This window comes from Colletotrichum fructicola, assembly GCF_000319635.2.
Source record: "Colletotrichum fructicola Nara gc5 chromosome Unknown KSG_Nara_v1_contig05, whole genome shotgun sequence".
Lineage (NCBI taxonomy): Eukaryota > Fungi > Ascomycota > Sordariomycetes > Glomerellales > Glomerellaceae > Colletotrichum > Colletotrichum fructicola.
In genome coordinates, this window is record NW_027094055.1 from 3,918,218 (window position 1) to 3,932,670 (window position 14,453).

The following is a 14,453-nucleotide window of genomic DNA, read 5'->3' on the forward strand; positions in this document are numbered from 1 at the left end:
CTCCTCCAACTGCAAGGGAATCGCTCCAAGGGAATTTCTGGTCTCGAAGCGTTCCTTGCCCTAACAGAGTCACGGCGCTTTGCAGCGACTGATATTGGGCTGATTGGCTATGTTCCCATGCGGGCGAAGAAGGGGGACTTAGTGTGTATTTTGCATGGGTCTGAGGTGCCGTTTGTGATAAGGAAAGAAACTGGGGGCAAATACTCAGTTGTGGGAGAGTGCTTCATGCATGGCATCATGGAGGGGCAAGCCCTTCAAATGGAAAGTATCAAGGATGAAGTTTTCAGTTTCATTTGAATCATATTATATACGGAGAAGGATCTCAGTGTCGCACAGGAATGGAGGCTTGGAATCTTGCGCGTCTACACGCGCTGAACGAGGTTTGAAAAGTTGAAGTTACCGAAAACAGATGACACCGTTGGGTCCAAGGACCATGCATATGCAGCCGTGGGATGACAGTATTTGAGAGAACTGAAAAACGTTGTACTGTTTGATCTCGACGTGATGGATTTGAAGTTGTGACAAATAACCGGCATGTTGCTGAGGCCTGTGGGCACAAAGGACTCGAAGGAATGTCAGAGAATCGGCCTTATTTTCTGTATGGTTGAGAATACTGCAGTCATTTCCCAATAGAACTTGCGTTTTCGGATAGTACGAAAAAAGCAGGTTGTAAATACTTGACATATAGGAAGGAACGTTCTTCAACATGACCTCTTTCCCCCGGATGACTGACCTTATTTATATTTGGTTAATCTTTCATCTCAAAGCTGCATCAACCTCCACTCTCATATTCACTGCCAAAGCAAGAAAAACAACTAAAAAAACTGATTTCTTTTTTCTTTCCTACCTTCTTTCTCATACTGAATTGCTGCTCGTTCTTTCCTCGGTCTAGCAAGACAAAGGCTCGCCTTCGCCTGCTTATCTTTGTTGACGCCTTGGGATTTTCTTACCACCCACTATTCCTTCTTCTTTTCCTACCTTCGCAATCTTTCACAAAAGCTCAGTCACGCTTTCTCGCTATACCATAAACCTGAAGAAAGCAAAGAAGGCGAAAATGAACGCGCAAAAGGCTTTCTGGAAGGCCATATTCCATGGCCTGCTGCACATGCTTACGATCGCAGTACTTGTCAACACTTGCCAGGCCCATGTTCAAGGTGAGCATTTCTCTTTCTCGCTGTTTTTCTTCAGGAAATACTGACTTTGTCCTCTTTTCAGGTGATCACCACAAGCGCCTGGACAGATCCTCCTTCCAGGCTTCCCATTCAGCCCTCATCAACCAAGTCTCCAGCATTCACCCGCCTGGCCTTGACCGTCGCGAGATGCAAACTATCGTGCTCACGACCACTATCTCAACCTACATTGAACTCGGAATTCCCTGCGACGCTACTGAGATTCCTCAATCCATGAGCTCTCTGCTTACTCGCCCTCCCCCTTTGTCTATCCCGACCTCCTTGGGCAGCATCGCGACAGGTGGAAACAGTCTCACCGCGCCCGATGGCAGCTCTCCCGCTCCTCCTCAGACCAGCACCCTCAGGTCTACTTCGGCCGCCGAGAAGCCCAACCCTTCTTCGTCCAACTCCCTCTCCTCGAGTCAGACTTCCTCCCCCTTCACCACCGGCACCCAGAGCTCTACAATCGGCCACACCTCGACCGCCGATTCCTCATCCGCACCTGCCGTCCCCGACACATCCACAGCTGCCTCTAGAAGCACCGCCGAGCCCTCGAAGCCTGCCACCGCGACTTCCACCACGAATATTCCCATCTCCACGCAGTCTATCTCATCAGGAACGACCGAGTCCTCCGTGGCATTGTCATCATCATCCTCGACTCGCAACATCACGACCGTCGTGGTATCAAGCACCATCGTGGTCCTCTGGCCAGGAACGGAAAGCACATCCAGCGTCGCGGTATCGACCACTTCCCCCTCCTCCAAGGCTCAACATACCGCCTGGGTAACCCAGACCTCCCAAGAGACAGTCACGGAATGGATGCAGCCCTCGTCGTCCTCATCCTCCTCGTCATCAACCTCTTCCTCCTCCTTGCCATCCTCCTCTTCAAACTCCGCTCGAACCGCATGGGTCACGAAGACCGCTAAAGCGACAGTCACAGAATGGTTCGATCCCCTGGCCGTCGCTCCTTCCTCATCCTCCACCTCTACCACCCCGGATGGTCCCGCCGTCGTCGTCGTGACGGCCTCCGCGCAAGCTACCGTAACCCAATTCCACGACAGCACCCAAACGATCATCGTCTCCCCCTCCTCCTCCGCTCCTGCCTCACCCGAGGTCCATCCCCGCCTTTCCACAGACTCGAACCTCCCCGGCCCGACAAAGCGCATCGTCCGCTTCAGCCAGAGAATCTGGTACACCGAGAACAAGCACCAGATCATGGTCATAGCCACATACGAGGACAACCATGTCGTCACCGTCTACACGGCCCCCGAGAGGACCGATCTGCCCGCTGTGCTGGTGCTCGACGACCAGAACGGCAACAAGCGCGGCTCGCTCAAGATGACATTCCGGATGGGCTTCTTCATGATTGACTTCCGCTCGGAGATGGCGGGCCGGGTCGTCGAGTGGGAGAACCACTGGACTAAGAACGAGGCGGATGAGGATGCGCCATGGTGCGAGACCGTGTTCTTGAAGGATGATGGAAAGGTAAGTTTGCTGCTCCTGATGTTTGGGTTGCGTTCACATTACTGACTGCTTGGTTCTAGGAGAGACTCGCTCGGGAGATCTGGTGCTACTACACCGCCTGATGAACGGCTTACTTTACCGGGACACGAACGATTTCACAGTTTGGAGAGGACGAATCTTGGTGAGAGTCGCATTCACTTCTGCGAGAGATGACAGGTCTACTGCATCAAGGATAGCTTTGCCTGGTCTGGATTTTAGATAGGGCCCCCCGTTGGGCTGCCATCATGTCCTGACCCAGGAAACACGATAGCAATAGACACGATTGAGTCCGCATGATTTCCTTTCCGATGGATAAGTCTGCCTTTCCTGTTCCGTGACAATGAGGTTTCGTTTACATTTTCGCCGCAAACTCCTCAATGACGCTCCTCGGCTCCGTGTACTCCCCGACCCCAACAAAGGGCATCTCCAGTCCAAAGGCCTTTGGCCCTCCCACCGGCATTCCCGTCTCTGTCTTCCACAAGGGATGCGCAGGTAGCCCAATGACGTTCACACGCAAGCCATACCGCAGATCTTGTGAGCCAATCGCTTCCCCATCCTGGCCGAGGATGGAGATGAGATCTGGCACGGTGCAGATAGCTTCCTGGTCTTTTTCGGATCCCTCAGAGTCCGTTAGAGCAGCGTAGAGATACTCATTCTGGAAAGGAATGACCATATGGCGATCGGCGTTCGATGGTCCGCGAGCATCGGACTCGCGCTCTTCGTCTGCGAGGGGGGCGAGAAGGACGCTGCCCATCGTGTAGCCTCCACCGACGTAACGTCTGACATCAATGATTTTGCCGGTGAAGAGGAGTTTGCCGGCACAAACATCAAACTGGGCATCAACGTGTTAGACATGCAGTGATAGAGTGAGCGTTCTTGAGATGAGGCTTACGATGGCATCTATGTAGTTGGACTTCCTTCTCCGGGCCATATGGACCGCACGTCCAAGGTACCATGCCTGCGATACTGTGTTAGGGACGCCATGAGACTTGATGGCCGACCCAGGAAGGTGTCTGGCGCAAACGGCACATCCAAGACCGAGTTCAATCGCTGCGGTCCTCAAGAAGCGCTCTAGACGTATGGGGGTATCAGTATTCTGCACTTCACTTTAGTAAAGAACTACAAGCGTCTTGAGAGGGGGTCCCACCATCACAACGGAAACGTTGCCCCTCGCGTCTGAGAGAGCACAGGGAGTCAAGGGGTGACCATACACACTCAGGGTGGCTGTTTAAACAAAGGAGTCAGTTCAGTCTTCTTTACACGACACTAGTCACCAGAAGAGGAGTCACTCACCTTGGTACATCGTTGGGTACGCTCTTCCCATGGCATCGCCATCGACAACGGGGATGTCGTAGTGTACACCCGTAGGGAAGATACTCAGGCCGTTTCCGCCGCCACTAACTCTGGTCAGTCTGTGAATACGCAAGTGTGGATTGGGGACTTACATTTCATCGATGAAAATCCCGTCGAGAGACTTGATTCCCAGCATCTTGGTGACTGCGTCAATACCGCTCGGGATCTCGGTGCCACCAGCGATTCTCTCATTGATGACACTGGGCGTGCCATACCACGACCCAAAGCATACCATATCCTCGTCTTTCAATGTCTTCGGTGAGATGATCCGCATTTTGCCTGTCTCACTTGTCCTCAAGGCCTGTAGACTCTTAAGGAACTCATGATGCGTCGGGCCTCCACCTCCGGTGCCCAGGACACCGCAGCCAGTCGAAATCAGCTCGAGGTCTACCTCTGAAACGTACCAAACTCCATCTTCCACATTCGGTCGGTACGTCTCGAGGTCTACATGGAGTGATGGCTTTGTTGTGGGACTTAAAGCATCGGGGACGCTTTCCTTCACCGCCTCGTCCTCCTGTTCCTCCTCCACAGCAGTGTCGCCGCTCTCTGGAGGAAATACAGGATTTTCCGGCACGCAAAGCTTGCCTACAGCTCTGACCTGGATTCTCATAGCCCCGTTGTCGACGTACTGCAATGGCATCTTATTCACCTCCACGATGCGCACATCGTCCGCTGACGCGCCCTTCTGAATAGCTATGCCGACTGCCTTCTGGCAAGTCGCTGCGACAACAGATTTCTCATCTCTGCCCTCCAAGATTTCGATGACGTCGACCTCTCCAGAGATTTTACCAATCGCGGCTCCAACGGCATTGGCCGCGCCTTGGTGAATCGGCTGGATGCACTTTTCGACGCCGTCTAAGTCCTCCGTGACGAGGAGCGATCCTCCGCCCACCAAAAGAACGTGCACCGGGGCGGCAGATACTTTCATCTGCTCAATGACACCCTCGAGCATGGTTTTGATCCTCCGACGCGCCTTCTCGATTGTTTCGGCAGGTACCTCTTTGATCAGACCGGCGTCTCCGAGTTGAGCCTTGCCAGAGGCCACGACAACGTCCGTTGCAGTCAGCGTAGAGCCGCCAAATACTCTTGACTGCTGCGTGAGGAAGTGACCAACCGACCCAGGACCAACAGTAACGTCTCCTGACGTAGGGTGCACGTGCACCTTGCTACCACCGCCGAGACCAATGGAGACGACCTCGGGCATGGAAAAAGCCGTCCTCACCCCGCCGACCTCGACAAACCCAGGGGCCTGCCTCGGGAAACCTGATGGAAGTAAGGCGCAGACATCTGTTGTTGTGCCACCGATATCGACCACCAAAACTTGCGGCTCAACGACATCGGCAACTGAGGCATCAGAAGGATCTGTGGTCATTATCTTGACCTTGTCCAGGCCTGCAAGAAAGGCTGCACCGGTCATACTATTCGTTGGACCGCTGGCGAACGTCTTGATAGGATACTCCGCTGCAGTATACGCATCGATGAGCGTGCCGTCGTTCTGCGAAAGGAACAGTGGGCAAGCCAGCCTCAGACGAGTCATTGCTCGCTTGAAGCCACGCGTAACCTTCTGCGCTGTTCTGAGGATGGCTGCATTGAGAATCGTGGCATTCTCTCGCTCGAGCAAGCCAGGCGGGCCAATGTCATGAGAGCAGACGACGTCCAACCCCGGCGCTTCTTCCAGGATAATCTTCTTGCAGGTCTCCTCGTGCACGCCAGCATGATCCAGAGGCGCGAAAACACCAACGAGCGCAACTGCTTGCACACCGGCAGCAACAATCTCTCTCGCAGCCTTTCTGATTTGCTCATGATCTAGCGGCGCAATCTCTCGGCCGTCAATCTCCAGCCCGCCGTCCAGGTAATACACCCCTCCGTCTAGGATTCTCCTCAGGCCAGACGGGAAGTCAGAGAAGGGCGGGATCTGTCTCGTGAAAGGGCCACAGAGGCGGATGACAGCAACGCGGCTGAGTCTGCGGGTGTCGGCTTCGACCAAAGCATTGATGAAGTGCGTCGTGCCGATAGTGACGCTGAGAACTTTCTTTTGATCGACAGCAGAGGTCGTCAGGACTTCTCGTATTGCTGACTCGATACCACTGGTTATGTCCGGTGTTGTTGAGGCTTTGTGAGATGCGAGAACGCCGCGGCCGGGAGTGTTAGGGGTTGTGATATCGAGGATGGCAGCATCGGTGTTTGTGCCGCCAACGTCGACGCCGATACGGTAAAGAGACATGATGGCCGAGGTGTGTGAATGCCCGGCTGATAGGGTGTGTCGTTTGTTGCGTTCGTCTAGGAAATGCGTGTCTTTTTATCCTGACGATTGTAGGTCGCTGTTCTTAGTTGGCCGACTGCTTAACTGAGAGCCACGATGTCAATGGAAGCATCAACATTTCCACCGAGGGGTCTAAGCGATTAGATCGGGGAACCTTCGGCGTCGTGTTTTCATTGTGTCAGTGGATTGAAGCCATCAACACCCTTGAGTGGTCGGCTTTCTCCCGCCTGCCCCATGCTGCGGGAAGTTGCCCGATCGAAGCCCACCGCGATCGGCCAACTTGTTTTAGCACAGGGTCACCCCAGCTAGTCTCTGCAACAACGCCCTAGATAAAGGCCCTGGTCAAATTGGCAGTGATAAGTATTCCCGTTAGCGCCGCGTGGTTGAGGTGATCCAATGCCGAGATAACGATGCCGGGCCTGGAGATTTATATGACTCTGGCTCTGCACCTTGGGCCGCCATTGTCGATTGAGAAACGACGGACGTAGGCAGCTTGTTGTCGCACTACTCAGAGAATTGTGCCGCCATAATTTCAATCGACAATGGGGTTCCTGCAGAGGGTGGAACTCCCCTTTGTTTCCCGATGGATCGTGAGTTGACCCGCCTCCGCATTTCCACACGGTGGCACCACCACTCGGATGCTGGTTTTGAATGCTAACAACGCGGCAGAACGACGACATTCGCCCTATCGAGTCTAAGAGGCGAACATGGGGTTTCCTGATGTTCCATAACTTTTGTGAGCAAGCACACCAATGCGTGAAGAACGTCGGCTTACCCCTGACTAGGGCTTTTGGTGAACTGCAACATCACCACCTACCTCACGGGGAGTGCTTTGATCCCGCTTGGCCTGACTTGGTGGCAGGCTTTCATATGTGAGATTTGGATTGTATCGTAATCAAAATGACTCGCTGACGGACTGCAGGTATTGTGCTGGGGAACCTCATTGCAACGGGTGTTGTAATCATCAACTCCCTCCCTGGAAGCTACTACCACCGTATGTTGCCCGCCTTCCATACTGGATATATGGGATGAGCTGATGATTGTAGTCGGATTTCCTGTCTTCAGCCGGGCAGTGTGGGGGATGTGGGGGTCCCAATTCGTGATCTGGAATCGAATCTTCCTGTCGCTTGGTCAGTCTCTGCAGCCCTGAACCATCTCTTTCCAGCTAACAAATATACTCCAGTTTGGTACGTCGTACGGAACCCGAGCATTTGCAACGCATGAACTAAAACAGCATCGCAGGTACGGCTTCACAGCCTGGGTCGGTGGCGAATGCGTCTACCTCATCCTCCTGTCCTGGGATCCGCGCCTCGAGTTCCACATCCCCAACACGATCCCCTCAGACACGGGCATGACGACAGCACAATTTGTTTCCTATATCATCTTCAGTGTGATTAGCTTGCCGGTGATATGGATTCGCCCGCACCGCCTCGAGATGTTCTTTCGCTTCGCCTGCTCGATCACCCTCGTTTTCTTTCTCGTTCTCCTCATCTGGGCCCTGGCGACTATGGGACCTGCTGGCTTCGGCGACACCATAACATCTGGTTCTTCCCTTCCCAACACCGGAGTACCGGATAGTGTGGCGTGGCTGATGGTGTATGGCATTGTCTCGACGATTGGGTCCATCGCAGCCGGAATTTTGAACCAAAACGACTACTCTCGCTTTGCGACTCAACCAAAGCATGCCATTCTGGGACAAGCCGTGTCTTTCCCGTTCTACGGCATCTTCAGCTCGCTGATCGGCATACTGGTGACAGCGGCGACCCAGGATCGATTTGGTGGTGAGGCCATTTGGAATCCACCAACGCTCTTTGCACAGCTGCTAGCGCAGAACGAGACAGCGGGGACGCGAGCGGCATGCTTTTTCGCTGGATTGTGCCTCGTCATCTCCCAGATTGGTGTCAACGTACCTGGTAATGCCCTCGCCGGAGGCTTTGACCTTGCTGCGACGTTCCCGAGGTACCTTAACATCCGTCGAGGGGCGTATCTCACGGCCATCTTCAGTGTCATTGTCAACCCTTGGCGGCTTGTGAACACGGCCACCACGTTCCTGACAGTATTGTCGAGTTACAGCGTCTTCCTTGCGCCGATGACTGGTCTCATGATCTCCAGTTACCTAATTGTGAACAAGAGGAAGATCGATGTTGATGATCTTTACCGTGGCGACTCGGGAAGCATCTATTGGTTCTCGTTTGGATGTAATTGGCGTGCCCCTGTAGCAGTAAGTCACTGATCCTCGAAGGAGAGACCCTTGCTGACCTTAGAAAGTGGTTGGTGGGCGTAGTCCCATGTATGCCTGGATTTGTGGCAGCTGTAGATACCTCAGTAACAGTCAGCCCTGGAGCAACTGAGCTGTACTACATGTCGTACGTGTATGGACTACTGTCCAGCGGACTGGTCTACGCCGGGCTGCACCGAATGTTTCCGGCAAAGGCACTAGACTCCTTTGTCAAGACGGCACCATCCGCGAGAGAGCTTCAGGAGTTCCATCTTGGCAAGTGGGATGTTACGTTGGCAGAAACACCAAATGTCGTTGATGTGCTTTCGGGCCATGGGGGTAAGACAGGAGAGACAGTCGCGACAAAGACGGACGTGTAATGGTTTTTTTTTTCCTCTTCGAAGTCTAGAATGGTGAGGCAGGGAGGTTTTCAACGGGGCCCTAAAGCCTTCGGCTGGTGAAAAAGAAGGGTTCCTCATCGGGCAGGTGCACCTTCCCATGGTGTAGGGTCGTGCCTTCCTTCGGTGCTGCTTTCCTTCTGTCGCTCCTTCTCGGAACTGCGACCATACCTACTTAGGGAACAAATCACCTTCGGATCGCAACAGCTACCGGGACATCTTTCTGGCATATGGCCTGGTCGGTAGAATAGCACCTAAAAATATACCGTTGATGAGATGGCTCTGTTCACTTCTGCACGGTGCTCTGGTTCGATGCTCCATATGGGCACAGAGCGTAGAAAACTGAAAAGTTTTTTTTGTTTTTTAATCGATATCCAGAAGTAGTTAAAACACCTTAGACGTGATTTCATTCGCACGTAATCTTTTATTGAAGCCGTCGTGAGTCGACCGAGAAGATGCAGTGTCGTGAGGCCATCACGTGGGTGACGGGGATGGACTGGCGGCCGCTCCCCGCCTTAGGGTTGCAGTGGTGGATGCAACCCCAGAAATCCACTAACAGCAATGACAAACGACCGCTAACAGAGGCAGGTCCGACCATCGGCTAACTGGACCCTGAGATATCGGCCAACTTCCTCCCCTTTCTCAGCCAACATCGGCCAACTTCCCACCCAAACCCAATCTACGATCTTGAGTTTCGTCCATCAATCTGTTACCAATCACAAAGTATGTCAACCAATGGCAGTACACGGGATGTGCGGCGACGCAAATTCAAAGTCCAGAGCGAATTCGGCAACGCTAGGCAGTGGAGGAGTCGCAAGAACAGACCCTGCGATATTTGCCGGAAGAGGAAGACCGTGTGTGTCATCACATCTGTGCCGCCTTGTACGTATCGACATCCTCCAACCCCGAACAACCCGATTGACTGAAGACAGGTTTTTTCTGCAAGGGGCGAGGACTGGAGTGCACATCAACCACACCCTCGGGTCCATCCTCATCCACACCAACAGCAGCGACCCCCGCCCGGCCTCGAACACCCGATGCACTGCTGCTACACCCTGCACATCCGGCGACACCAGCATCTGCTAGTCGGGGACGCAATCATATTTCATCAAACAGTGATGCGATTCTTGCAACCAGCCATTCACCGCCCGGCGAAGCCAGTCATGACCCTGCCGTTGCCTCTCCCGTCCCCAGCTCTCGCCTAGGCGCGAGGGGACTATGGACCCTAGAAGACAACAAGAATCGGACGGCCCACAGCATGGGTCCGGCCGCAGAGCAAGATACCTACGTTCTTGACTCCATCCCATCAGGCGTCATGAGCAGTCCGGATGATATCGACGCCGACATGATCCAAGTCTATGCCGGTACCAAGTACCCTTGGGACCCTCCAGTCCACTTCTGCCTGCTCCAAGATGAGTTTGCGCCTCAGGACAACGCAGCAAAGGAGGCTGCCTCAAACGCCATCGAGGGTCTCGTGGGGCCATACGGGCCCATTCTGGTCAGGCTCTACTTCAAGCATGTTCATCCCGTCCTCCCGATCCTCTCCAAGGGGAGGTTCCTAAGGCAGTACGCCTCCGATAAGACCAAGCTCCCAGCCTCTCTCAGAGGGGCGGTTTATGCGCTGGCCTCCGTTTTCGAGAAGAAGGACCCATGCCTAAAGGGACCCTTCCCTTTTCAGCAACACCAGCTGGCCGATTACGCGACCGACTCTCTACAGCGAGAGCTCGACTCCCCAAACCTGGCCAAATTACAGGCTAGCTTACTCCTGCTGCACGTCAAGCCCAACCATGTCGACAGCATTGAGCATCCGCGGACCTGGACCTCAACGGCCGAGGCTGTTGCTATAGCGCAAATGATCGGACTACATCAGGACCCACAGCGGTGGTCCCTCGCACCCTGGGAAAAGAGGCTGCGCAGGAAGCTCTGGTGGGTGACATATGTCACAGATGTATGGTCGGCCGTATGCCACGGGAACCCACCGCACATCTATCCCGCATCCTTCAATACTTCTGCGATGGCGATGGAAGATTTGCGAAGCGATGAAGATCTGTCCGAAGACCTCCAGATCATGGTCGACCCTGTCAGTGCTCGTTTCCATGTGTCTACCGGAGCGCGCTTTCTAGAGTTGGTGAAAATTAGTAAAATGGTGCGAGATCTGATTGATTATAGTTTGTAAGTATACCATCCCTGTTGGATGGTTTTCCGGCCTTGGGAGCTCGACAGACTCATACCCTTCAGTCAAGTGCCGAGACTACGGCCACCGGGGCCTGAGGAAGCTGCAGATCACGCGCGATTGCTTGAGATGAAAGAGGCACTCAGGGACTGGGGAGACATGCTACCCCATGGTCTGCTGATGCCCGCTCCCGAAAGAACAACCGGCTCATCCAACAATGGTACGTTGCATCGACTTCCACAAGCAAAGAGCCAAGAATGGCTGACGAATAGAGCTAGCACCCCTTCACCTGGCCTACCATGCCTCTCAGGCTCTTCTCTTCCGGGCGCTCATGAGCCCGGCGACAAATGAGGCGAAGAGCGACCCCTCTTCGAACCTTTGCCGCTGGTTTGGTACGGCCGTGGCCGAGTTTCAAGGCTTCGCGAAGTTCATGGAAGAGGTTACGGCCGAGGATCTGCAGGGTTTCTGGGGGCGCCGTAAGTCAAGCTTCAATCCAGTGCTGTCCGTCACACCAATCATTAGACTGACTTTTGACTGCAGATGCTCGATCCCAACTCATACTTTGCGGGAACTTCATCATCTTCCTATTCCTGCAACAGCCCAAGTCTTCAGATCTTCAGTCCGCCTGGAGTCTAGTCCAGACCCTTCGCTTATCCTTGTACAGGCTCGAGAGCCAGGCAGATGACGTGGCAAAGTTGCTGATTCGGCCTGTGTTGTTGCGCATAGAGTCACTTTTCTCCCAAGGACCAGAGCTCATACGACAGTATCACTCAGCGAGAGTGGCCGCATCCTCGGCACAGGGGGACGTAGGGCCCTCGTCACAAAGCCAGTAGCCTCATGATATAAAGGTATTCATCTTGATTCATTATTCTTTACAGCCAGGAACTCCTCATTATGCCAAGGGATGCAATACTGACAATGCCAGGAAGTTTGGCTTACTTCTTGTCCTCCATGCCCTCGCGGAGGATCTCGATCTGCCTCTTGATCTCGACCCACAGGATAAGCTTGTCCAGACCCTCATCGTCAGCTGCAGCGTCAACGACACCGAGCCAGTCGTCCTCCAGCTGCTCCGTCAGAGCCTTGATATCATCAATCTTCCGGTCGTCCTCCTTTTGCGCAATGGCCAGAAGAGCAGCAACGAAGGCCTCCTGAATGTACGCAAAGCTGAACTTGCCGGTGATCTTGGCAATGGCAGTGCAGAGCTTGTCGGGGAACTCAATCTCCTTGTTGCTCTTGAGCTTCTTTTGCCAGAATTTGCAGTATGCAGCGCGCTGCTCGAGGTCGGGATCGGGGAAGTAGTACTTTCGGTCGAAGCGAGATGGGCGTTTCTGAAATCGGTCAGTCATTGGCTCGCGCCTTCACAGCAGTACTGGCGGACTTACAGAGATACCAGGATCGAGACGGTCCAAGTGGTTTGTGCTCCCGATGACCAAGATACCGTCGTTCGCCTTGAGCCCATCCATCTCGTTCAGGAAATAGCTCCTCACATCGTCTGACACGATTGTGTCAAGGTCCTCAAAGACCAGGTAGCAGGGAGCAAACTGACGCGCCTTGCCAAAGATCTGTCCAAGAGAGTACTCCGGTCCAGCGTACGAGGTCAAGGTCCGCACGTACAGCGTAGGGATCTTCTTTTCGTACAGCATGCGCATCGTCGCCTTGATGGAAATGGTCTTGCCATTGCCTGGCGGGCCGTGGTAGATCAGACCGCGTTTCCACGGGACCTTGAGGTTCTGATACGTCTCGCGCGAGTTGTAGAATGACAGGTGGTCGTCGATCAGCGCCTTCTTCATGTCGGCGTCGAGAATGACATTCTCCCACGACGCGTTCCTCGTGCTCTCGAAGAGGTCACGGCTCTTTTGCCAGGAGCCCTGGTCGTACACCCACACCTCGTCGTGCAAGTCCTCGCTCCACGATCCGGCAGCGAGGACGAGGCGGTCGACATGGTATGTCTCGGGGGCGAGGACGTAGTAGTTCTTGGTAGTGACATAGCCCGTGGTGCCGTCGCGGCCGTCGACGAGGTAGACGATGAACTCGTGGCCTTGCCACTTGTAGAGGTACTTGCCGTAGACGATGCTGTTAGCGAGAGCGCCGAGGTTGCCATCCATACGGCGGGCAGGGGGCAGGTAGACGGTCCATTCGAGGGAGTCGGTGCCGTTACCGCCGTCATCGCTGAGGGGCTCGTAGGAGGCGAAGCCGGCGGCGGCGTAGGAGAGCAGGTCGCAGGTGGCGGCGCCGTAGCCCAATTGCTCGGGGACGACGACCAGCTGCAGGTTGGGGTACTGGGCTTTGAGGGCTTTGGTAACGATGAGGTCTGTGGCGACGCGTTTGGCGGAGGAGTGGTCGAAGTAGGCGGATGTCGTGGCGTCGGAAGGCGGTTCCGAGGAGGACGCGGGGTTGGGAGTCGTGTGGGATGTAGAGGGAGAGGCCGTCGCTGTAGTTGTCGGGCGGGGAGTGAGGCGCGGAGGTTGGCGATTAGGGACTATGGCGGGTGTGATGGGATAGTCATCGTGAGTCGTGTTCCAACGGGGGAAGGCCGGCATCTTGGCGGTGTTTGATGTCGTGTTGTTTGGTCAATTGAGCTTTGAGATTCAAGCTATCGCCAGGAGATTGAGATGGGAAAGATGCAGAATGGAGAGAGCTAAGGTAGGAGCTGCAAGGCGGGGGGATCTCAGCTCCAGGTTATCGAGGTGACCGGGGGCGGTTGCCTAATGATCGTCGTAATGAGGAAGATGGGAGGAGGAGGTTGTAGGGCCGCCGTATGGGGAAGCTGTGCGACTGTGCCGCTGCCCCTGTGGTGAGATGACGTTGTGCCATTCGCTGTGGAACTCCACTGCTGTGTGGGAGCTAGGGGGAAGCTGCTGCGCCCCGCTACCTAGACAGGGGATAGTGTAGTGATCGTCCTGGGATGCAGAGCGATTGGAGCTTGGCTCAGCTTCGATACGAGGCGGATGTGTTTGTCTTACTTGTGTTACCTGTGTACTCGTCCGCCTGGCGGCGCGATTCTCTCAATTGGTATGTTTTGGCACAGCTCAGCCACTGGATGTTTGATGCCGATGACGGAGAAGCGATGCGATGACGGCGCGATTCAGCTCAGAGCGGGAGAATTGTCCCCGAGGTTGTCTCCTGGGTTTAGAGTTGCAGTGATGTGGATTGCGAATGACCGAAGTTTTACCTTGGAAATGGGTTTAATCGGGGCCGCTTGTTTTGGAACGGGCAGGTGCAGGCGCGCGATGCCGGCAGCCGGGCCGCGTTCTCCGCGGAACGGGGCCGGGTGGACCGCTTGTTGTCTCCTTGTTATCGGTGCATGTCGCGCTGCCGGGGTACGGGCTGCGTGTCCGGGGTGCCCCGTTCTTGCCGGGCACACACCGACACTGGA

The 14,453-nt window shown here is 54.6% G+C and overlaps 5 protein-coding genes across 5 annotated transcripts; 3 read left to right on the forward strand and 2 right to left on the reverse strand.

Moving 5' to 3' along the window:
* Positions 1-1,054: 1,054 nt before the first annotated feature.
* CGGC5_v009798 (uncharacterized protein) lies at positions 1,055-2,755 on the forward strand (the record flags this gene model as incomplete). Its single annotated transcript, XM_032021920.1, has 3 exons — positions 1,055-1,154; positions 1,216-2,654; positions 2,714-2,755. The coding sequence occupies 3 exons, from the start codon at positions 1,055-1,057 to the stop codon at positions 2,753-2,755; spliced, it is 1,581 nt and encodes a 526-aa protein (XP_031881289.1).
* Positions 2,756-3,024: 269 nt separating this feature from the next.
* On the reverse strand, positions 3,025-6,249 carry hyuA-4 (putative D-/L-hydantoinase subunit A; the record flags this gene model as incomplete). The annotated part of the gene is made up of 5 exons (XM_032021921.1): positions 3,025-3,504; positions 3,565-3,768; positions 3,820-3,896; positions 3,966-4,069; positions 4,118-6,249. The coding sequence occupies 5 exons, from the start codon at positions 6,247-6,249 to the stop codon at positions 3,025-3,027; spliced, it is 2,997 nt and encodes a 998-aa protein (XP_031881288.1).
* Positions 6,250-6,830: 581 nt separating this feature from the next.
* Positions 6,831-8,886, forward strand: aclS-3 (Transporter aclS; the record flags this gene model as incomplete). The annotated part of the gene is made up of 8 exons (XM_066152215.1): positions 6,831-6,878; positions 6,958-7,024; positions 7,074-7,160; positions 7,211-7,282; positions 7,335-7,418; positions 7,472-7,482; positions 7,523-8,509; positions 8,557-8,886. The coding sequence occupies 8 exons, from the start codon at positions 6,831-6,833 to the stop codon at positions 8,884-8,886; spliced, it is 1,686 nt and encodes a 561-aa protein (XP_066008496.1).
* A 743-nt stretch (positions 8,887-9,629) lies between these two features.
* Positions 9,630-11,910, forward strand: CGGC5_v009801 (Transcriptional activator protein DAL81; the record flags this gene model as incomplete). Its single annotated transcript, XM_032021923.2, has 5 exons — positions 9,630-9,786; positions 9,837-11,076; positions 11,143-11,297; positions 11,356-11,553; positions 11,618-11,910. 5 exons carry the CDS (start codon positions 9,630-9,632, stop codon positions 11,908-11,910), a joined length of 2,043 nt encoding a protein of 680 aa, XP_031881211.2.
* Positions 11,911-12,012: 102 nt separating this feature from the next.
* yjoB (putative ATPase YjoB) lies at positions 12,013-13,617 on the reverse strand (the record flags this gene model as incomplete). The annotated part of the gene is made up of 2 exons (XM_032021924.1): positions 12,013-12,405; positions 12,460-13,617. 2 exons carry the CDS (start codon positions 13,615-13,617, stop codon positions 12,013-12,015), a joined length of 1,551 nt encoding a protein of 516 aa, XP_031881286.1.
* Between the last annotated feature and the right edge of the window lie 836 nt (positions 13,618-14,453).